This window comes from Lutjanus erythropterus, chromosome 17 (assembly GCF_056507025.1).
Source record: "Lutjanus erythropterus isolate fLutEry1 chromosome 17, fLutEry1.hap2, whole genome shotgun sequence".
NCBI classification, from domain to species: domain Eukaryota; kingdom Metazoa; phylum Chordata; class Actinopteri; order Lutjaniformes; family Lutjanidae; genus Lutjanus; species Lutjanus erythropterus.
This window is the reverse complement of record NC_139333.1, coordinates 6150406-6176016: the sequence shown is the minus strand read 5'-3', so window position 1 is coordinate 6176016 and position 25611 is coordinate 6150406. Positions and strand designations below refer to the sequence as shown.

Here is a 25611-nt window from a genome sequence, read left to right as displayed (position 1 = left end):
AAAAACGATTCTTTGGTGTATTTATCGGTGCATGAGCACAAGATACGTAACAAGACAAAAAGGATGGAAGAAAATGAAACGAACATAGAGAAAAGGTGAGGTTAGCTTTGCACAACCAGACTACAGAAATGTCCTTCAGAGGGCTTCTGTTACTTTTATATTTTGAGTACATTTCAGTACTTTTACATGAGTAAAGAAGTTGAATCAGTACCTATTTTACACAAGTATCTGCACTTTTACTTGAGTAAAGAATTTTGTGGAAATGACACAGACAATAATCCATCTGAAAAGGCAACATCTGATCCATTTATTCACCTTATCATCGATACGTATGTACAAGTGTATAAAATCTTACCTTAACGACATCAAAATGCCAATGAAGAAAAAAAATAGCTGAAAAAAAAAGATGCACATGTCAAGCTATCGCGCATAACTGCTACAGGAGGCGTGAAAATACTGCACCAGAACGATGGATAGAAAAATAAAAGACATTTTCAGATATCTCTACCAGGCCTGTCTGGGACCCGTGTCTTTACTGAACCATTATCATGCTATTGTTCTCTTCAACTCTTTTAAACTAACAACTGTTGCCAACATATAAAAAAACTTGAATGACAGACTGGTTTCATCAGCATGGCATCTGCTGGCATCACATGTTAAGACTCTCAGAGGATCTAGGAGTATTTTCACCAAACTGTGAATTTGGCTTTATGATGCAATGTGCAGATACAATCCCAGAGATAGAAGGCAGTAATAGTCTTTAGATTAGTCCATTTGTAGCTGCGGGCATCTGTAAGTTGGTTCTAACAGTGTACCAGTATCCATCATTTGTCCTCTCTCTGCATATTTTGACATATATAATGAGCTCAGGACATTGCAGGTCTTCCAGCTTCGCGTCAGTCACTGTTTTGATCACTCACTCTTACAGACAAACATGATTCTGCCCGTTCACTGCTTCGCCTTCTTTAGGATGGTGCCCACCGCTGAGATGACGGTGGTCTTGGTGCCGCTTGCAGTGGTTGTCACGGAGACGACAGCAGGCAGGGTGGCGGTGGTGGTGATGATGGTGGGCTGGGCCAGGGTCACAGGGATCGCAGAGTCCCACTTGCTTTTCCTCTTCTGGGCCTCTGCTGATGAGAGCAGAGGGGGGAAGAGAGAGATGTGAGCTCAGGATTTATATCATCAGCTGCACAGGAACCCTGCTGAGGACAGGCCTGACATCACTTGAGCTTAAAGTACCCAACAGAGATTTGACCTCTAGAAGCTCTATGGAAAATTGGGCCACATGCAAGAACATTTTCTTATTCTTATCTTAAATTTTCTTACTCAATATGTCTCCATACAAAAATGGCTCCAAAGAGAAAAAAGTCCCTATTTCTTTTACAAGGACTTTAAGATAAAAATAATGACAGCCATTCACCACGGTAGAAGAAGTTGAATATCCAACTTAAAACTAAACTTAATTTGTTTTGTTCAAATTAAGGGGAAGAGCTAAAGGTCTGAAATTATTGATCAAAGTGGGCACTTTAACACTCTTGTCTGGTCTAACACTGGAGTTGTCACAAGTTTATTAACCAGTGGGAAAATTTCCTCGCTGTGGCATCCCTACTGTTAATATTTTATTAATGTACTACAGCCAGTTAACTGTTGCGTCTAAGGCAGGCAGCAGCCCCGCCCCTCTCCATGCTAATGACCGGATCTAAACCAGTGAGATGGAAAGTGGGACAAAGACGATGCCTCGTAAAACCAGCACATTCTTTTGATCTAGAAAATAAAAATGAGATTGTATGTAGGCTGTTAGATTAAGATAACTTAGTCCCTCCCACAACAGGGAAATTTCAGTGGTACAGCAGCAAATAAACTGGAATGTATCTACTTGACTGGAGTAGTGCATAACCACATTTAAAACAGGCATGTGGACGTTAACCTCCTCCTTAACAGGCTGCTGGTGTGAGCACTGTTAATGTTAGCAACACTCGGCAAACCAATATGAACTGGTCTAAGAATAATAAAGAAAAGGCGGTCAGATGGGAAGTTAAAGTGGTGAAAATATTCTCAATATAGAGTATACTGAAACGGATTCTGTTTTTTTGGTAGGTCTTTTTTTTCTGCTGAGCACACCACTTAGCTTCCTACGCTACTACGCCTACTGCTTCTACAAACTGGGGATGTGCTGACTAATATCTACTGTAGGTAATACACTGATAATGGATAAGTATGTCATATAACCCCACTTCAAAAAATCCAAACTATCCTTTCAACATTCCTGTGACAACGCTGAGTTCAGAGTTGTGTTTTGTTGGAGGTGTTATTTAAAGGCTACCAGCTCAATCCTAGTCACTCTGGCTTTTTACATGCCTCGGGGCTGTATTCAAACATAAACCTGCCATGTAAAACTGACTTTTATGTAGCAAGATGCTTTACTGAATGGAGCTCAAGCTGTGAGGTGCAGCAGTGGGGGTGGAGGTTTACCTGTGGCTGTGGTGGTGGTGGTGCTGCTGGTGGTGGAGGCTGCTGTGTTGGAGGGGTTGGTGCCCTTCTTAGTCCCTGTGACAAACTCAATCTGTCAAACACACAGAATATCAGAGCACTGATTTAACGCCTGGTAATATTTGACCTGTGACCAGGCTTGGGGAGTTACATACTACGTAATCTGTATACAAAAAAGGAAACTGTATTCCACTACAGTTACAGATAAAAAAAGATGTAATCAGATTACAGATACATTTAATAAAAAAGTGAATTATTAGTAGGATCACAGTTTTAAAATAAAGAACTATATACTACCATGTACAGTGCACACAGTTGCCGATCCATTATCGTGGCCTCTAGTGAAAAAATGCTTCACTTTGTGAATATTTAGCCTTTTTTCTTACTTTAAATCAATCAATCAATAAATCAGTCAATAGATAAATTGTGCACAACAAAGGACGCAACACCTGGACAAAGTTAGAAAACTAACAACAGACATAAAAACACTTGGAGTTGCAACGATTAATCTTTTATCAATCAACTATTACATTAACCTGCATCTATTTTGATAATCAATTAATCATTTTGAGACTTTTTTTTAATTAAAAAAAGCCAAATTTTGGGGATTTTAGCTTCTTAAATGTGAATGTTTCCTGGTTTCTTTACTCCTCTCTGACAATAAACTGAATATTTTTGAGATATTTGAGGATGTCAGCTTGAGCTTTCATCACCATTTTCTGACATTTTCTGGACCAAACAACTAATAAATTAATTGAGAAAATCAACTGATTAATCAATGATGAAAATAACTGTTAGTTGCAGCCCTAAAAACACTATATTAGGCTAAAAAATTTCATATTTTACATAGAAGTAATCCAAAAGTAACGGAAAGTAATCAAGTGACATTTCTTTAATGTTGTGATACTCTGATTATGTTACTGACTACATTTTTTAACAGGTAATCAGTAACTGTATCAGAATACATGTTTAAAGTAACCCTCCCACCTCTGTGTGTTTAACTAATGAGCTCAATCTGCTGGTCACAGAGAGGCTCCACTGGAGGATCTGGGGCATCAGATTCTTTGCTCAAGGGTACATCAATATTATTTGTTGAGTGAGGGGCTAGAAAATTACTCCGTCTGTCTGTGTCTGGTTTCATTCTCACGTCACTCCTCTTAAGTTACCTCTGCTGCAACCACATGCCACTGAAAACATTTCACAGTGGAGAATATTAAAGCAGCTGGAACGTACATGTTCATTCAAGTCCAGTTCTAACTTAGGTGCAACTACTGGAATTATTTTGCTGCTGATGATGATGATGATAGCACGATGCATCACGTTGTTTGCTAACCACATGAACAGTTTCCTAGGAAACGACTACCACCATTCAGTCCCAGCACTGACACGCCATTTACCTCACAAAGATTATTTCAGAGGTAAAGAGCAAAAGCAAAAGTAGCTGGGAAGGGAAGACGCTCAGGTGTTTTTAGGCGAAACTTGTACTGAAGATGTCTGTATTTACACGTGGAAAACACGAATGGGCACGACTGAGCTGTAAAAGCTGCACTGGGCTGGGCCTCAGCTTAAAGTTACAAGAGCAGAACTTGGCACCGCTGATTTCTGCGTGTGTCTGATGAAGAACGTGAAGTAGAAATGAAGTGCAGCTGGTGGAGACTTGCCCCTGACGCAGACAGAGAACAGACCTGACAGCTGAATAAGCCTTTTCTCTTTGTTGTTTGTCAGACTCACCTTGGTCCGCTCCTTCTTGGCTTTCTCCAGTTTGTCCATCTCAACTTTCTGGGCTTTGGCTGGAAAGATTAGACACGTAACATGAGTGTTGAGTTCTGATCACACAGAGCTGTGAAGAAGTCGTAATAAGCTGGAGGTTTGGAATAAAGTCCATAACCGTTTGGCCTGTGTCAATAATCAACTCCTCCAGGAAGCTGCGATGTAAGATCGCAACAGTTCACCCAAAAATCAACTAATTCTGTGCGGCCTTGGAATTTTGTCCAAATTCTGCAAATCTGAACAAACATTGTTGCTTCCTGCAAATTCCACCAATCACAGCATTAGACATACATCTCAATGAACTGAAACGTTTTGTTTTATTATTTGCTATTTTTCTCATTTGTCATCGACATTTATTGATACTCTGAGCGCTTTTATATTTTATAATTTGTGTTTACTGTTTTGACTCAGTCTGAGCTCCAAAAAGATTTTGCTTCTTTGTGGAAAGCCCGCAGGAGCACTTCTTCATTTACAAATAAAACACATCTGGTTAGAGCTTCTGTAATTCTGAGCCTTTTTGGTAACGTTACCAAGAGTGTGTGAAGTTGTTCTCTCTAGAACAAGTTGCTTTTGATTTCGGTGAATTATGCAAAAAGATTTATTGCAAAAAATGCACCAAAAAAAGTCTAAAAACATTGCGACAAAGATTGCAATTTGTTTTTTGAAAAGCTGCCGTGAAATCAGGTATTTTAAGTCGCAACTATCCCCATAATAAACTGAATAATAAACAAGGTTACTCATCAATAAGGGAAAATCCTGCAATTAAGATAGGAAAGGCGTGTCACACTGAACCGTCTACTCCTATCAAGGGATAACAGATCAATGTAATCTCACTGATAAAAGGGACTTTTGGAAACACCTCAAATTATGGATTTGTGCACAGTCTATGGGTTACAATACAGGACAGGGTGAAAATCTAACAAAGGTTTTTAAAGCCTTCACTTAATGTACAGTCACGCTCTGCATTTGATAAAATGGCAGCAGCTGTTCTGTATGGAAGTCTGGGGACAATATGGAGCTTGAACAAGAAGCTTGGAAGAATATTATCCATACACGATAAAATATTTCATAGGTATTGGGAGTCAGGCTTTAAGAGGTGAGTGCTGGGTACTTTTCAACACCTCATGTGGGACTGGTTTTTGGACCAGCAGAGGAGCAGTTGGATCTGTGTCAAGGACGCCATGTTTTCGTCTTCTTGAGACAAATCTGTTCCACCAGCCGGACTCACAAAGGCACAGTTTGGGTTAGCTCTTCTAGGTTTCCTTAATGCAGCTGGGACTATATTACAGAACTGGAAAAGGTAGGATTCTGCAGGTTTCAGCAGGTTAAATTTAAGATCTTTTAAAAACTATTATGAATGCAGTTTAATACCCACCACATCTGTACAAAGGTTATGAAAAGAAAACACAAGTGAGATTGAAACCAATACAACTTTGTAAAAGTTAGGTTAAACTCATGATTGGACCAACTTTTAAGTCCTGTCAATATCATATTTAAGATATTTTAAGGCCTAAAATTCAGATTGTGGGATTTTAGACTTTTTAAGAACCCGCAGAAACCCCATATAAAGACTGGATCGAGCTCACGACGGTTACAGCTGCATAGGAGTTACTGAAAGATTCTGTGTTGAAATTTACTGAAATGTGGGATAGTTTCGAGAGTGGTGTTCATTAGATTAGTAATAAGTGAAATAAAACTTTAATGTAAGTCATGTGGTGTTGTGTGGTGAGTGGGGAGGAGGATGGGGAACTGTGACTAATCATGCTGTGCTGTGGGGTTTCGTTTATGTTCTTGTTATCTTCAGACCGCCATGTGAAAGTATGTTTGGTAATGTGATGGTGCGGGATGTTTAAGGAAAAAAAAAAGATATTTAAATGGAAAAAAAATAGAGAGGAAAAAAAGAAGTAAAGTGTCTTACCCAGAGCTTCATAGTAAGATTCTTCTGACCAGCCATGAGGATCAAACATATCTTTTGGGTAGTTTGTTCCAAGTTCATCTATACCACAGAACTGGATGAGCTTCTCGTAAATGCTAAAAGAAAACCAAAGAAAAACCTAATAAGACACCTGAAAACATTTTTTTTTGTTTCTTAGGCAGAGCAAATGAGCTTCTAAGTGTTTACACCAAAATGTTCATCAGGTACCCTGTGTAAACAGCACTCCATGTGATTGTGTGTTGTTTGGTTTGGATGCATTCTTCAGCTGAGCTGCATACCTGGGGTTTCTGAATTCTTTCTTTTTCTGGATGTGGCTGTTTGTGTCAAAATCTCCATGGAGCTTCCTCTCGTACAGCTTGTGGATCTTGTCCTGTTACCAAACAAACAAATCAGTGAAGGACAGCAGGTCATCTCTCCTTGGAAGAAGATGAACACCTCTGCTCCGACTCGGCTTCCTCCGCACTTGGCAGCACACACCGTCAGTGTCGTGAAATAAACAAGGCCTATATATATATATGATCAGCTCTGCTCAAGCGGGGGTCAGTGTGAATGGAGCTATTGTATATAAAGTCTCTGATACCTCTGGGAAATATTTGACAGCCAGGTTCAACTGAGCCACAAGGAGCTGCTGGCAGATGTAGCCGGGGCATCCACAGTGATAAATGAGGGCTAACATGAAACAAGATGGAAGAAGGGAACGCTGCTAAAAACGAGAAGCGATTACTCCTCTGTCATCGCCCTCTGAAACGACATAAGTGTTTTCTGATCCAACAGCATTCTTGAGAAATTGTCATCACAAATAATAGTTAAAAAAAATGAGTGTGTACTTTCTGATCTGCCCCACTATTATTGAAATTTGGTTCAGTTCAGCTACATAACTACTTGGTTTAAAGGTACCCTATCAAGTTTAACTGTAAAAAACAAGTTTTGTTTACACTGTTTCTTATTTAAATGCAACATGTGCATTGATGAAGTCTAGTAAACCTCCACTTCCTTCCTAAAACGTCTACAAATGCCTCTTTAAAAATGTTTTAAAACCTGTATTGTTTATATTTGCTTGCCGTGCTAAAAGTGGTCAAAAACTCCACAGGGTACCTTTAAAGTTAGCGAAAAATCATGGTCATGACAAAAAGAAAACTAAAGATGAACCTAACTATTATAGATGGTTTAGATTGTTGCGTAAAACTTGTTGCTGATCAAACTGACTAATCCGTTAAAGGGGCGTTTCACCAATTTTACACATTAAGTTCAGCTTATTCATCGTGGAAAAGACTACTTCTATCACAACAGCTGTATAATCTCTTGTGTGGCTCTAGAGGAGGTTAATGAAATCTGAAAAAATAATCCTGATGTCTCAGGGTTACGTCAACTTGGGTTTGGAGATGAGAGCTGCAACAATTTATCGATTATTCAACTATTTTGATAATGGATTCAGTTGTAATTTGAGTAATTTTCAAGGGAAAAAAAAGTAAAAATGCTCTGGTTTCAGCTTCTTAAAAGTGAATATTTTCTGGTTTCTTTATGACAATGAACTGACTCTCTTTGGGTTCTGGACAAAACAAAATCTTGGGCTTTGGCAAACACATCAACATTTTTCACCATTTTCTGACACCGTATAGATCAAGAGACTAATCAAATAACCAAGAAAATAATACAGATCAATCAATGAAAATAATCCAAAAGAGACTTCTACAAATTGGCTCCTTTGTCCAACAATCAGTCCAAACCTAAATGTCAAAGAAAAGGAGCAAAGCCCCACATTTAAGAGTCTAAAACCAGCATTTTTTCTTGAGGACACAATTAATTAACAAAATAGTTGGCAACTAATTTCCTTTTGATCGACAACTTGATAAATCGCTAATAGCAGCTCTACTGAAATTATGTCATGCCACTTCTGCATTTGCTTCTGACAGACAACAGTTGTTAACACAAGCAACTTGATATCCTTTTCAGTGAGTAAAAAAAAAAAAAACAGGTAATTTTAGATTTCTGAGCTCATGGATTCTGGCAGCCAGTGAGATCTTCTAATCCAAAGTACATGATTGCAAAAGGTAATGTGGAAACTGTTGCAGATTCAATCCAGAAAGTGGTGAAATAACAGCAAAAAAGTTGATTAACTTGTTACAAACATATTCTAAGCGCTGTCTAGGCATACGTGTGTCTCTGCTCAAGCATGACCTGGAGGCAGGGATATTCAGCCTGTTCTAGTGAAGGTGAATCATTAGTTGTTCATCTGATAGGTGGGGGAGTGGCAGCCCGGCAGGTATTATTGCTGAGCTGTTCACTTACTAAGTCAGGCTTGTGTCCTGACCTGCCTCTGCTCCTCACAGAACAAGCCTCGTTGCACCAAAACGCGCAGCAGAAGGAGAGCAGCGATGGTGATACTAAATTGATAGAAGATGACACTGTGTGCTGGTTTAATTACAGACGGGAGAATTTATGTAGCCACCAGAATTTATTTCAAACCCCAGAGGGAAAGAGGGGAACTTCTAAATGCCTGACTTGGCGTGGAGAACAGGTTATTTTGACTCCATCGAGATCACTAATCTCTGGATGAGGTGGCTTTTAGTCCTCAAAACTTTATCTCCAAACTCTGAACCTTGTACATATGCCAAATGGGCGAGTCCAGACTGTGTGTCTGCTTATAAAAACCAACATCTTCCTCTAGCAGCCAATGACAAGTCCTCATCTTTTAGCAGGAGGACTTTACTACCAGGCAAGTGTTTATCCAGCGCATAAAACAAGCCAACAGACATGCTAAAACACACAACTCAGGGCACCAGGACTATGCTATCAAACTCTCAGAAAACCCACAACTCCGGCTATACCCACACACCCTCTCCTCTGGTTTGATTAGCGACACAACTGTGGCCTCGGTGCTGATATTAAAACTGCTCGCACGAGACGTTGGCAGCAGTATACTGTGTTTAAATAATAGTTACAAAAGAAGCTGGGCAGTGAAAGTGATGTGGTTACATAATGATATATCAGCAGAGGTGTGTCTACCTGTAGTTGGCTCGAGCAGCGTCCAGGGGGCTCGGGGGGGATCCTGATCTCGTCAGGTGACATGTTCCTCACTTTCTCTGAGAACAGAGCTGGCAAGAAGACAGAAAAATAAACATGAGTCCTTATCTGTTTGCACTTAAGCAGATTTCCCCCCCCTCTGCCCTGTCTTGCAGGTCGTTACATGCTGAAAAAGGATTAACTAAAAAAACACTGTTATACTGAAGTAGTGAAGCAAGAGCTGAATCTGGTTTAGGCTGGGTTGCACCAACAAGGATTAATTTTTAATTATTTTGCACCAAAACGTTTAACTCCAATTTGTAAAGTGGTCCAGTATTACCTTTAAACATACACTCGAGGAGGTTTAACTTTAAAATGGCTGCCTTTTTGAGATGGATTGAGAAAAATAATAAAAGTTCCTACATGGAAGTTAAGGGACAGACTCGACCCAGCTGAGTTTTATGAATCGTCTCCTCTTTCCTCAGCTCCAGTTGATAATTCAGTCAACAAGGTTTACTTCTGTGCCAAACCATCATGAGTAGCCTATCTAGACTAACTAACTCTAACTAGCAAACAATACACCCTTTTTTATTTTTTAGCTAGCCAGTAACATTTAGTTAACTTTCTACCCAGCCAGAAAACAATCTAACTGTTTTTGCTTTTTAGCTAACTGGCAAAACTGTAATATTTTGTTACTTTTTAGCTATCTACCAAACAATATAACATTTTGATAACTTTTTAATTAGCTAGCAATCAGTGTAACATTTTGTTAACTTTTTAGTCGGCTTACAAACAATTTTACGTCTTTGTTGTACTTTACAGCTACCTAGCAAACAATGAAACATTTGGTTAACTTTTTATGTAGCAAGTAATACAACTTTTTTAAACATTTTGGCTAGCTGTCAACATTTTGTTTTATTTTTTAGCTAAAATGTTAAAATGTTTGGTTAGCTTTTTAGCTAGCTATAAAACAATATAACTTTTTTGCTATCTAGCAAAGAATATCACACTTTTTGTTTTTGCTTTGTTTTTAATTAACAAACAATGCAACATTTTGTTTACGGTTTATGCCTTCTTTTATATTTACTATCACACCAGCACTCACATTTATTTTTTATTTATGTATTTTAATTTGGGTAAGTAGGCATCCTCAGATTAAATCTGCTTAATTTTGGTTTAAATCATTAAACTCTTTGTTGGGCCAAACCAGTGTTAGAATGAACAGATGACAAAATATGATTGTACAGTGGGGATGTGGACATGCACTGCAGAATGGCCTCTGGTCATGAAACAAAGGTTCACTGTGTTATAAGAAAACACTGCTGGTGAATTCCTGAACATCCTGTTGTTCATCACAGTCTTACGTGTATGCCAGTGGTTTTATAGGGAAGTGTGGTATGAGGAGAGCACGTCCCGGGCAGGGAGTGGCTGTTGTTGGGGCTTGTAAGGCGAAGGGAGGCTCCCGTCCCCTCCCTCGTTCCCTCCCTTTGGACCCATCCCTTGTTTTGCTCTCCCTGCTTGACTTGTCTCTCTCTGCTTTCTCTGACTGCGGGCCAGGCATTCCTTCAGTGTCACTCTTATCCCAATCAGACAGATAGTCTTTATAATCAGTCAGTGCTATCAATCATACTCGGAATAAAGCTGTGTGCAGTGTACGAGCTTGTGTCCTCTGACATTCTGTGCAGATCATCGACAAGTAGAAACTTGACTAACATGAGAGGATCATTTTCTGAAGTGGTGTCTTTTAGCTTATCCTTGCTGAACAACTGATCTTACAGAACATAAGAGGAAAATTCCATGACCACGTATCTCTTGTACTGTTCAGCCATGTGTTCTGCGATGTATCCAGGAGATTTTTTTTTTAGTATTTTGCTCTTAACTACGTCATCCGCTTTCACTTGAGGTTATGATTTCAACATTTCTCAGAATGTATTTCAGTAAACCCTTTACTTAGCCTGGGTGTCAAAATTTAATACTACAGCCTGACCAATAACACATTATTAAGGTGGATACTGATATCAATAATGGAGAGAATTTTTGATTCTCTTAAATTTGTCTTTTTAAAAGAACTGTCACCATGGCATGTCCAGAGTGGGACAATTTAGTTGGAAACTGCAGTGATTTGAGCTAAATGCTAATGTCAGCATGCTAACACACAATGCATGCAGCTGTTTACTATGTAAAACATCTTAGCATGTTAGCATGCTAACATTTGCAAGTTAGTGCTAAACACAAAGAACAGCTAAGGTTGATGGGAAGTTCATTAGTTCTAAAGGTAGAAGAAATATGAAGAAAATCGGTGGTGCAGCCTTTGTCAGTTAAGGCGGAAATATACTTGTTTTTAACTACGCGTTTGCATACGCACCCCTACGCTTCATGGCTGCCTAACGTATCCTGCGTCCATTTGGAGCGATGGTTGTGCGTGTCCTCAGAAATTAACGCTACGCATACGCGAACGCAAAGTTAAACAGCAAGTATATCTCTGGCCTTAGGCCCCAAAGCTATGGAACACAATGAGGGAAGCCAGCTCACTGAATCATCTCAAAACTTATCTCTTCACTTTAGCCTTCAACTAAGTATTAAATATTAAATATGAATAGTTTTTGGTCTATTTAATCCTCTAAGACTATCCTCTTTGGATTGTGAGTAAAACAAGACATTTGAGGACGTCATCTTGGGGTTTAGGAAATGCTGACTGACATTTTGTAACATGAAGTATCATTTAAAAAGTATAATTTTGGTTACTGGTGAACTACATGTGCTCCTCTTACTAAGGCTGACTAACACAGATATATAGTATTATCTCCCTTGATCTTTTACTTTCTGAAAATGTTGACATTGCTGACATGATTCAGTCCAGCAGGATCAGGTTCTGTGGCTGTACTGGATGTTGTCTCTGTATGCTGACTACAGTGTGTCTGTTGACATAAACACTGCTGGTCCACAGTGAAGCGATCCCCGCCTGTGGGACTATTGGGCTGGACTTTGAAGTGTTTGCGCGCATACGGGACGCCGTTGTGCACTGACACACTTTTCCCAGCAGTCCCTCCCTTCACTATCTCTGCTGTTTTCTGCGGTCTGCTGATCATGCGGGACCGCAGCTTCACATGTGTGGACGCAGAGCTGCCACCCTGATCTTTCTTATGTCTGTAGAGTTCAGAGCAGGAGCAGCACCTCCCCCGCTTCTGGTTCACCTCCCACCCCGCAAGGCAAAGAAAGGGCAGGGTGTCGCCTTTGACTTGACATAAATAACGTCAAGCATGTATGTATGCAGGCTCATACACATTTTTGACAGCAAAAGTAAGAAGGTATGCAGTTACATGAAGTTAAATGCTTCCATGCATCTAACTAGAATAAACCCATATTTAAAAACACACTGTAGCCTCCAACAACAAAAAACCTGACACGGCAAGTCGAATGAGTCACACGCATTAGGTGGTAACTCGGTATTTCATTTAACACTCTCACATGCACACCCTGTCACAGACAATTACACGTTGTAGCTGCAACAGGGGTTTAGCATTTTGGAGGCCCGCTAATCCACTCAAGAGAACAGGAGATTTAGGTGATAACTTTGTAGCCTTGTTGGACAAACTCTAATCTAAACACCAAACTAAACTGCACACAGTAGCAGAGGAAGTGTGAATAAATCACAGCCTGTGTAATAAATATCTCTGCTTATGATTCAGCTGAGTATGACAGGAATATTCTCACATAACAGCAGCAGCTCTGTCAGAAAGGACATGGAGACGGAGTAATAGACAGACAGAGAAAAGATTATACTCTGCATGAAAATTACCATCTGCCCTCCCGAAAAACAGACAGAAAGTCACAATCTGTGCCCCGAGGGGTCTTTTTTTGGACAGACAGACAATGCGTGTCCCTTCAGTGAACAGACAAAGAGCCGTCTTCAGCCTGCTGACGGGAGGCCTTTTGCCAGACGTGCTGTGACATTTACTGACAGACAAGACAGAGGAGCCGAGCTCCGCTGCAGTTATGCCAAGTGTCCGGGCCCGAGCGATGAGTCACACTCATACTAAACGCCACTACGGCACACTGATGCCGATGATGGCAGGTTTGAAAACTAAAAAAACTGCTCTAGTGCGTTTCTCTTTTCTTGCTGACTTCTTTTTATGGCTGCAACAAACCAGAGGAGTGGAAGTGGGGATGATGGAGGGAGTGAATCTGTGGGTAAAAGCTGCCAAGTTCACTCAGCTACTGCTGGTGTGTTGGAGAGTGTGCAAAGGAAGGCTTCTTACTTTAATGGGGTAGTTCACCCAAAAATAAAAATTTATTATCCACTCACCCTCACACTGATTGAAGGCTGGGTTTAGTTTTTTTAGTCCACAAAACACTGTGAAAACACGGTTGTAGAATCTCGCAAACAACTGACGTGAATGGTGACCAGTTTTCAAACAGAAAAACAACCGAAACAGAAACAAAAATCACCACACACACAGTTCAGACAGTGTGCATGCGCACATGAGCGTGGCTCCAAGCTTAAGGATCTACAGTGAAGATTCATGTTAAAAACATGGTGTTAATGACGTCTTTCAAGTCAACTTGGCATGTCAGGGCTTTAGAAGACTTGGATTAAACCAGATGAGCAGTATGGACGCATTTTATGTTTTTTTTTCTGTGTTTTTAAGGGACAAACTGAATGCAGCATGAGGATGAGTAGATAATGACTAGATTTTTTTTTTATTTTTGGGTGAATGATCCCTTTAAGACACACATTAATACCATGCAAGGACAAGAAGGTATGATAACCTAAGTCTCATTCAGTTTAAAGGGATGGTTCAGATTATATGAATTATTTGAGTCACAATACCAGAACGTTAAACTTAAATACAGTACTAGTATAAAAAAAAGATACTCAACACCTCTTTTGATACCACAGCAAAAAGAAAAACAGCCCCACACAGTATATTGTACAGTATGTTGCTTATCTTCCTACACTGTTACTGCTGTTGTTTCTCCAAACTGGGGGCGAATCGACAATCATCTACCGTAAATATACTGACGATGGATAAGTACGTCACACAACCACACTTGACACAAAACATAAGCTGGAGAAAAAAATCATCTCCCACTTGGATTCAACATTCCTCTAAAAATAAAATCATTTATCTACTAATAACACATATTACTTCAATTACAATCAGTTCTAAACACCCATCACAACATTACACATCATTTTCCAAGTGTTGTTTTGCAGTATGACGATGATGATGGAGTGCTGCCTTGCATAACCTGAGCAATCAACTGCATCCAGCAACGGGCCCGTGTAAACAAACAGCAGAGAGGGAACCACCACTGCTGTTGTGAGAAAGGCCGCTCCCTGTATCACTCATATCCTGTCTGATCTGAAGCTAACTCACACACCTGAACAGGTCAGTCATTACTCACTAACCACTGCCAGCTCCCTTGTGTGGACCTTCATAACCCATCTGCCAGTCAGTGGACAAAGACGCTTTTATAACTCACCCAAGTCTAGTTAGTGATTCATGCATTTACTGCACCAACACCCAGCTGACACAATAAAAAGTTTAAGTCTGATTCTTATACTGGATCTTACCTTTATTATACGTTATGTAATAAAAAAATACATTTTGTTAGCTAAAATTATGTTCAATTATGCATTCTCTGTTATTGTCATTAAATACTAAAACCTATACTGTCTGACTTCCCTAGATCCTCACAAGCTCACAAATATATAGTTTAATTTTAAAAAAGGCCCAGTAATTTCCTAAAACAACTTGACATGGTAGTTTAGAAAAACTCAGTGTGTTAGCAAGATTAAATAGTAGCCATATTGATATTTTTAATCAGTTTCCTTGATAACGCTAGTGTTTGCTCAACTATTTCATACCAGTATGGTTGCTGTGAAGAAGGTCTATTAGGGACTAATATTAGCTGCAGATTTATAAAAGGTTAGACCTTTAAGGACCCTTTTAATACCACTAACTAAAATATCAAAGGGAGAGTTAACCCCATCATCATCAATACATATGTAGTGCTGTTTATCCATCTATACTGTTTTGCCGTGACCCAATGACTCAAGATAATCCACAGACCTTGTTGTGAACAGTTTTATGTTGCAACTACTTTCTTTCCACGGTAGAATCTACCAGAACCATTTGCTTTCTATTATTCCTACTTTTCCTACGTGAAAGTGCCCATCTAGTGTTTGCTATAGGTAATCAGGTGCAGCACTGCTTCCCCGAGGGAGGTGCCAAAAATCTCAAGAGGCCCCAAGGCTTTGTCTGCACTGAGGCTGTCAAAATTATATTTGCACATGTTAACGAACATCACAATTTCAACAAGCGTGTGCACAAACCTACTGAAAAAGACTGATTTTGGGCTACTTAGTAGGCCATACGTCTGTGACCTCTCAAACTCTTATAATGAATCATTATTATTTTTTGAAGCTACTCTGCTGGGTTGGTGAAAGAAAAAAATGCTCAGCTTATACTGGAAAAGAGACATTCACCAAAGATGAAGGTTCTAATAAAGTTTTGGAATTAATCCCTTATTCTCTTGTGCATGTGTCAGCTTTACTTAGTTACAAGATTCCTGGGGAAAAAAAAAGCTTGGGAACCGCCTAGATACAGTGCCATTTTATAATGTTTAATAAAGTTTTTGAAGATTCTTCAAGACCTGCAGATACCCCGTGATACACATCTGGTGCACTAGTGACTGCAGGATGGTGTGTGTGTGTGGAACTGACTCAAAATGAACTGCAGTGCCCAGTGTTCATTTTGATAAAGGAAACACATCAGCCAGTGCAACAGTGTTGCTCACTGGTGTGTTGATAATAGTTTTTGGACAACAATAGAGCTCTGTGGCACAGAGCACTAAGATAAGTCAGGTTTTGATACAGACACAATACTTGTTAGTACATCAGGATAAATTCGTTGTTGGCTTTGGGCTTTTCATGGGGAAAAACAAGCTGCAGCCTCATCTTTTAAGAGGTGGTCAAATATATGTGTATGCATGAGTGTATGAATACTCACCAACTAGCTCATTGGGGTCCTTTCTTTCTATGTCGGAGATCTGGAAAAAAAATGAAAAGGGAAGAAGAGAGAGAAAGAGAGACACATGGAATAATTAGGTCTCCTCTGGGCAGGAGAATCTAATCATCAACACTTGGTGAGGGAAATGTTAACAGTAGCAGTGGTGGGTATTGTTACAACATGGTTCCAGCTTGGTTAAGTGGGGTGGTGTGGTGAACTAGCAGTTCTTGTGAAAGGCGTGGAGCTGAAAACAAAAAGCTCATTCCATTTGTACCTGAAACCTACAAATCAAACTCAGGCAACAGGGTGCACAGAATAGAAGCTGACAGGAGAATCAGTTCCCAGAGGTAACAGAAACCAGAATAGTAAATCTTGGCAGTTTCCAGTGAATGCTTGAGCTCAGCAGGAGGAGGAGACTTGTACAGCCTCTAAAATATGCCGCCTGTTGTGCCAGCACTGTGGGCATAACACAGGTTCAGCACAAAGGAACAGTGCTGTTATTCACAGGCATCACGTCGTCACCTAGCAACTGCACGGGAACATCAAAGAATTGTCCTGAAGTTGGCCAAATCGCAAGGAGGAGGAGGAGGAAGAGGGGGAGGAGGAAGACAGAAAGACATGGAGGCACAGCAGAGCCCACTGGCAGAAATGCAGATCAGCCAAAAAAAAAAATAAGTGGCACCTGCTGTTTGAGACAGAACCAATAAAATACTCTACATTTCATAGATCTACATCTGAAGCTTCGCTCCTATTTGGACGCCCTTCACAGGAAGGTCTCATATTAAGCAACAGGGCTGCAGCAGTGAAGCAGCTATGAGTCAGTGTCAAGATTTTTCTGAATCAGTCATTTTAATGTGGTTCAATTCTAGTTCAGGCTGCCTTCATCAAAACCCAAGACAGTCAGGAATAATTAAAGCACTCATCAAATTCATCAACAACACGGGTATTTAAGGGATAGCTGTGGACAGGGTGAGCAGCAAAATACATTTTCAGTTAAAGTGTACGCTACATTTAGAATGTTTCCCCCTTTATCTCGCAGTCAGACAGCCTTTTCTGACAGAAAACCACTTTTATATAAGCCAAACATTGCTCTCCCCAAAGCAACGAGACTCCTTAATGAAAAGCAGTGATTTGCCTCTCATAACATAGGAGTTTCTGGTCTACCACTGCCTTGAACGGTTAGTTTGTTTGTGTTGTTGTTCGTGACTGTCGTGTTCAAAAGGTTAGTTCAGATTCACAGAGATGAAACAGACTAACAGATCAAAGGAGCAGTCGTCCAGAGACCGTTCTGTGTTCTGAGGTAACATGACTTTAATCTGTCACTTGTGACACGTCTCATGTAGGTCAAAGTTTAGCTAAGCTTTTATATGATGATTTCGGCGAATGCATCTTATGGGATTTTTTTTTTTTTTCCCGCTCACTGATTTCCCATCCAGTGATTTTGGCAAATATTGGAGTGATACAGATACTGAGTATCGTATTGGCTCATCATTAGTCCACAGTAAAACATCATAATGGATGATGTCTATATTTCTGTTACATGCTTCAGCAATAAAGTCTAAAAATAAAGTAGATTCAAAATGTTTTTTTGTTACACCTAAATCAAAACGTGCTTTCAGTGGGCAGTAAATACTGTGATTATGTAGGCTGTTATTTCCTTAATAAATCAGGTGTAAGCAGCTATAGCATAATAATAATTATAATAACAAACCCATCCTTCATTTGCACTCTCTGACTGACACTCCTTATTCATTAGTTTTAAGGTGTTAAATTTTTTGGATTTTGATAAGATGCTCAGTGGTCGATGACTGTCAGACACGGCGATGGATCATGGCATCATCCATCAGGGGCCAACCCTGCCACAAACTGCTGCCTCCAAAGTCACCACAGACTAGAATCAATACCTCTAAAACTGTCTTAACAAAACCACAACACTGATTTATATCATTGCTATATATAAAGCAGTGCTGCCTTATTAGATTACCTAAGATTGTGCAGCTGTTCACAACTTTATTAGTGTTTCATGTACATTTTCAGCACCTCACCGTCTGGAAAACTGGAAATCTCCTTTGGGTGGCATATCGACTGGTCCATAAACAACATTTTCTTTGTGTATTCATTGTTTGGCAACCGTATAGACAAACAGCCTTTTGTTAGCTAATTAAAGGGGCGCTCCACTGATTTCACACATCAAGTTCAGTTTTGTGGAGTACTACGCAGCATTTGTAAACATATGTATGTGGCTCTGGAGTGAGTTTTTCCAAGTCTTACAAAATAACCCAGATGATGTCATCAGGGTTCTCTTGGATTGGGCTGCAGATTGAACGATTTTAGCAAAAAGCCTGCATTGCAAATAGGAGGTGTGGGGTATGAAATAAGTGGGCAATAAGTAAGTGGTAAGGGTCTAATGAAAGATGCTGTCCTGTTGCATTATGGGTACTGTAGGATGCAGTATCAATGGAGTCAAGTCCAGGAAATGTTTCTAGTTTCCCTGGCTCACACTAGAAACTAAGTCTCAGGATATGTCGGCATCTCCCGATTCAATTTTGACTTTCTCATCGTCTCTTATGAATATCTCATCTTCAGCACCCTTTAAACATGTTTTAACACTAAACTCTCTTTTTTTAATTACAGAACTATGAGACAATTGAAGTCTTGACTGATGTTACCTATATGAGGACTAAACAGACAGAGCCTTGTGTATCTACGTAGGACCTTGTGCATGTTGCCGTTTATTCTTCAATTAGAAAGTAAAGAATGGCAGGTTATGATTGAGGCGTCTCTACTGCCTCATTTTCATCAAAACAAGACTAAGATTTTACAGATACACCAGCAGCTCTGTGAAGCTGTGCTTGGACATAGTAGCGCTTTAAGCTAAATGCTAACATCACACTAAAATACAGTAACAAGGCTAACGTGCTAATTAGAGATGCATAATGTGATTTTTTTTTCAGCCAACACAATACCGTTATATTAAATACTTCTCATGGCCAATAATGATAACTGATAATTTCACATGTGCATATTTTAAATTTGAATCGTGATCCGTAAGTACTGGAATTCTACAAGTATTGCGATTACAATTTAGAGCAGTTTTCATTTGCTTTATTAAACACTGGACCACAGGAAAAAGTTGAATCATTCACTTCTAGAGACTGTATATACTGACTGATATTTTAAAAGACAACACACATCTCATGTAAAAGCAGTAAATTAAATACTTTTTGACGTAAACTTTAAACTAAACTGGCCCTGCTCATAAATATAAAATATAAATGTTTTTTTCTCCCACCCCCATAAAGTACATAAAGAACTTCACAAATTCAAATAAATGCTTTGACATAATCTGTTGAATCAGATTATAGCCTGCTGTAATTTCATAATTTGAGTAATAAATAAGAAAATAAATAGATTTCTCATATATTTGCCTCAATAGATATCAGGTATCCCTAAAGCTAATATGTATACGGTTCACAATCATAGTTTAGTCTGTCAGCATGCTAACAATTAACTCTAAACACAAAGTAAAGCTGAGGCTGATGTCAGTTTTGAAGTTATTCGGTCATAAAACACAGTATAGTTGCTGCCTGCCATCTTGAGCCCTGAGATCACACCACTGTCTGCAATCCAGCAGACAATTCCACCAATATAAACGGAAAAGCCAATCAAGATCTGATAACATCCCATAAACAATCTACATCCTACAAAGACTCTTTCCGGATGTAACCCAGTGTAGGGCTAAAGCAATATTTCAAAGACTTCCTGAGTATTGAATCACTCTGGCTAAATGAGACCCGACTACTACATGTTGACTGTCTTATCTACAGTTAGCCAGAACAAACTATATGCTGCCATTCACAGCCAATAGATAAGATTAGTGTCAGGAATAACAATACAGTGGGAGGACGGAGTGAGAGCTAATATAAACACCCTCTGTCTCTCATTCTGTCAAATAATTAATCTGAAATGGAACCAAAACACTCAACATGAGGTTAAACATCAGTTTCCCGTTGCCGCAGGCAACAATACATGTGACGTGGGTGTGTCAGCCAACCCCTGACGGCTGAACAAAGAGATTGTAAGACGATATTCAATAATTATGTTGATAATGTGAGCAACACAATGTTTCCTTGACTTCTCTGGAAAGGTCTGTCTTCCATGGGAATAACTGTCCACATGTCGACACATGCATTATTGAGAAATCACATCATGACGCACAGTGTAACAATTAGCATATCAGTAAATCCTCAAATCCTTAGCGCTGTTATCTCTGCTTCATGGCATGTCACAAAACAATGACAAAACAGTCTCTTATCAGATTAGGATCAATCAAAGACAGGCTGTAAAAAAAAAAAAAAAAAAAGCCATGGACATCCTCTGATTTGTATTGTTTCTGCTTGTTGGGTTTGTGACTCACTCTCACCTCACTGACCTGTACCAAACAGTGCAGCAGGAAGCTGGCATGCTGTCCAGCTCACACACACACACACACACACACACACACACACACACACACACACACACACACACACACACACACACACACACACACACACACACACACACAGGGTGGGGTTAGTATGGTGTGCAGGTCCAAGCAGTGTGCTCCGGAAAACAACACTGTTGGTTGAGCTCTTCACTTCAGAAGCGCTTTAAGACTCGCATGAAGATGCATCAGTCAAGCAACTCTGAACAAAGTCCTCACTGCCCTGATCTAACCTCCATAAAGAGCCTCACTTGTTATTTGAGCATTCAGCTGACAGACATACACCCACAGCACCATCTAGTGAACATGCTCCTTCACAACATGTGGTGGCAGCTTTGACAGTGCCGCCCCTTTTGGTTAGTAGCAAAACACATGAGAAATGTATTAATTTGATCCTTCTCCAGATTCAATCCATCCCACACCAGGTGGGTGTTCAAATACCTCCACATCATCTGCGTCCCCTCCCTCGTCAGATTCGTCCATTTCCTATAAAAACAAAAATGCAGAAGGTTAACACCGTACGCTTCAGAGGAAGACATTAGACCAGGACGGGAACCAGGCAGCAGTACAGAGAGGCACAACCAGCACCCAGCGAAGGACTGCAAAACTGTTCAACCCCTGTGATGCTTTACTCTACCTCTAGTATAACAAAGTCTTTGTTAAAGGAACATTCCAGACATTTTGAGAAACACGATTGAGGCCTCGCAGACTTTTCACACAAGGAATAAATATAAAAGAGCTGCAACAATTAGCTGATTATCGACAAAGTGTTGAAATTCTCTGATTTCAGCTTCATAAATGAATGTTTTTTGTTTTTCTTTAATCCCTCTGAAAGTGAACTGTGTGTCTTTGGGTCGTGGGCAAAACAAGACATTTGAGGACGTCATCTTGAACTTTGGGAAATGCTGAGCAACATTTTTCATCATTTTCTGACATTTTACGGACCACACAAGTAATCAATTAATGGTGAAATTGATTGACAGATTAATCGATAATGTAAATAAAAAATTTTCGACCGATAAAGGCTTGAAAAATAGATCCAAACATTTACAAATAGGTCCAAACACGGACTATTTTTCAACTGACAAGACTGTGACAGGATTAATTAACTGACTGATTGTTTCAGGGAAGTTTTTCCTTTGAAGACATTTTCTGATTCCAGCTTCTTGAATGTGAATATTTCCTGTTTTCTTCACTCCTTTATGACAGTAAACTGATTATCTTGAGGTTGTGGGCAAAACAAGACATTTGAGGACATCATCTTGGTCTTTTGGAAACACTGAACATTTTTCACCATTTTCTGGACCAAACAACTAATCGATTTATCAAGAAAATGATCGACAGATTAATTGATAATGAAAATAATGATTACTTGCAGCTCTTAAATATATATTTGGATTGTTTGTTCAGTTTGCTTATCATGAGGAGTGCATCTCAGTCTCTGAGAGCAGTTCTGGAATGTCCTCTGTATATTTTCAGGGACGAGGCGTGTATTTTTATCATAATGCCTGCAGCCAGTGTGTGCGTGAGTTTGTGTGTGATCAACAGACCTGCGTCCTGAGCTAATTTCGATTACTGCAGGACCAATTAGCCTTACTTTATTTTTACTGTATTCTGAAAGACCTCTGCGATTCAGACTTTTTGCAAAACAAAAAAAAAAAAAATCCTCTATTTATGGCTCCATGCCAGTGACAGCCGTGGTACAGCGATTATGTTTTCAGGTCATGTTTGTGAAGGCGATATCTCATGAACGCCTTGAAGGAATTCCTTCAAACTTGGAACTAATGACCTCTGGGACTCAAGGATGAACTGATTAGATTTTGGTGGTCAAACGTCATGGTCACTGTGACCTCACTGACCACATCTTTGACCATTACTCAAGAATTCATACACTAAGTCTGACAAAATTACACACAAATATTTAACAGGATAAAATTAAGCTCATAGTGAAGCTGACCTTTCAGCTTCACTATGACATAATGTACTTCTCTATAGAAATAGTCTCTAAGTCACTGGAAATTATTCACTGTAACCACACATATATAGTGAGAACTTCCATTTTACCAAAATATACACTTAATACCTCTTAATAAATTCCTTCAATTTTAGAGGTCAATGTAGTGTTCAGTTCTAGGGCTGCAACTAACAATTATCTTCATTACTGATTAATCTGATGATTATTTTCTTGATAAATCAAATGTTTGGTCCACAGAATCTCAGAAATTTGTGAAAAATGTTTACAACTCTTTCCCAAAGCTCAAGGCGATATTCTCTCCAAATGTCTTGATTTTTCCACAACCACAAATATTCAGTTTACTGTCATAGAGGACTAAATTAACCCACATCTTGGGCAAAAACTGGTCCAAGCTGGTTTACTTTGATAAGACTTTGTAGTACCAATGCTATTAGTGTCAAAGGAAGTCAAGTGACAAGATCCCCGTCACCCTACACCAGCAGATACGTGTATTGATTACACACACACAAAAATGCAGGTATTGCCACAAGTGTAAAATCAACTGTGTGATCCTATGAGCCTCCTCTTTCCCCCCAGAGTTTGGTGAAGACTCACTTAAGATGCCATAATGAACGTGTCAGAAAGCACTATGATCTCAAACACCACACCCAATGCACAGCTTTTTCTGTCGCTTAAAATATTCAACCAAACATCAATGGAATCCACCTAAATGGCCAGTGGAAATAAAACCTTGTTCCTCACAACAAGAATCACGTGTTTTCAAAAGTTCAGAACTTAAATACTGACCGAGTTGCTTTCTCTGCTGTCTTCATCTCCAGACACCTTGTCTTCTCTGTCCTCAGTTTGGTTCAGGTCATCATCACCATAGCCGTACACCAGACCTCCGCCACGTCCCCCTAGTGACAGGTAGGAAGAGACAGAAGGGACACAACACCACAGGGAAAAGCAGACGTCACTGAAAGAAGAGGGATTGAAAGTCTGGGTCCAGCATCAACTTTTAGGGGGGCAGTTCATCCTCAAATCAAAATACATATTTTCCTCTTACCTGTAGTGCTAGTTCACCATCTAGATAGGTCTGGTGTGAGTTGCAGAGTTTTGGATATACTGACCGTAGCAATGTCTGCTTTATCTCAAATATAATGGAAGTAGATGTTTTGTGGTGTTCAAAGTGCAATTAAAATGCATTTGAAAAAACTCAACAGTAACATCTCTTTCCAGGAACTCCAACACTCCTTGTTGTGAGCGGAATAATTTAGGAACTACTTTAGTTCTACCAAACTACAGCCGCCAACTGAATCACTGTGCAAAACTGTGTAAAGAATAGGTGTCTGATGATTGTCTGATGAAGGGCTGGTGCCCAAAACATCACATGTGGTGATACTATTAAAAAAGTCTTAAGGAGCAGTTTCTGGTGTGCAGATTTTTTGATTTTTGTACCTGTTCTACTGTCCAGCGCCCAGCACTCATCAGTTTTGGATGTGCGTGCTGTTTTTTGAGTCTACAGAAAATAGGTGCCCCACTGACACTTTGAATTGTGGGGCGGATGCTGAAACCAATATTGGGGATTAAAAGAAAAAAATCTGATATATTGGCTGACATTCTTTAGACAAAATATACTGATAATATACAGAATAAATACATAAACACACTGTTTTGCAGTGATCCCTCACATGTGGTTAACACTTGTGACAAAGATATGCAATGAACGCAGGATATTTTACTGTTTAACAATAAACTTTATTGTCCAATGCGATACCAGGGGACTGAAACTGTTAACTTTCACTGGTGTTTCTAATAATTATATATAACTATAAATAAAAACACACAAACCGAGCTATAATATATATATAAATATATATATAACCTGAATTGAGGAAAAAGATCAATCATACACAACCTACTACCTATAAAGCTCACAAATAAAACAATCTGCATCACAGCTGTGATAGGCAAAAAATGGGCTGACAACATCAGTTTTGCTTGAGAAAAGTAGTTTCCACATGAAACTGCTAACAAGGTCTGTGGATTATCTTGAGTAACCAAGTCAGGATTTCTGATTCGGGCTGAACAATTAATCGCAATTGCAAAAAGACTGCAATATGGCCAAGTGCAATATCCACATTGCAAAACCTGAACCAAATTCGAATTTTTTGAAAAAAAGAGATACTGTAGTGCAGCATTGATGACTTTAATGTAAAACTGATGAATTCTACTACTGATTCCAATTTCTGGTGATTTTTTTTTGTGCCCCACAAAACAATCTAGATGGAAAAATAGCACTGAAGGTAAAAGGGAAAATATGAATGTTTGATTTTAGGGTGTACGGTTCCTTTAATTCATGACAGTCCTACTAGTAGTGTATTGGGGCTACAAGGAAGCATAACAAAGCCATGTTCCATTGACAAAACTAGTAATGTAATTTTACCAAACACACACAAACATACTCAAAGCACTCATGATTTGAAAATTAAATCCATCATTACATTCACCTAGGAGGAAGTACAATCAGTAACTTTACAGCAAAACTAAAGCCATCTGTTAACACGTTTTATAATCCATTATGAGAAAGAAAACATCAACAAGACCAAAACAAAACCAACAAAACCATAACTTTATATGCTTAAACCTCACGGGTTTTACAAACAAGTCTTGAATATCTTTGACTTTTTCCTCTGAACTAGCCACGTTAGCTACAAGCTAACGACAACTATCACATGAAAACACGGGCTAGGAGTAGCACACCTTTACACAACGTTTTTTAGCCACACGGCAGCAACGAAACGATTAAATGTGTTTTCATGTACCTGTCTCTTCTAGTTCAGGGTCAGACTCGGGCTCTGTATCGTCTCCATAGGCTGCCAGAGAAGACAAGGGAGCACTCTTTTTACCGCTCGCCATTGCTGTGTGCGTCGCATAAACGCTTAGTCGCAGAATA

The 25611-nt window shown here is 39.4% G+C and overlaps 1 protein-coding gene across 2 annotated transcripts; it reads right to left on the bottom strand.

The window, feature by feature from the left end:
* Positions 1-284: 284 nt before the first annotated feature.
* Positions 285-25611, bottom strand: sap30bp (SAP30 binding protein). 2 transcript variants are annotated; one of them, XM_084740883.1, is made up of 10 exons: positions 25481-25611; positions 23463-23572; positions 21143-21187; positions 16216-16255; positions 9203-9291; positions 6475-6566; positions 6179-6291; positions 4222-4280; positions 2473-2563; positions 285-1130 (listed from the first exon to the last, which is right to left on the bottom strand). In XM_084740883.1, exons 1-10 carry the CDS (start codon positions 25572-25574, stop codon positions 949-951), a joined length of 915 nt encoding a protein of 304 aa, XP_084597009.1. In that variant the 5' UTR covers positions 25575-25611; the 3' UTR covers positions 285-948. The 2 variants fall into 2 exon arrangements, with proteins under 2 accessions (XP_084597009.1, XP_084597010.1); XM_084740884.1 differs by having other exon boundaries at positions 285-1127.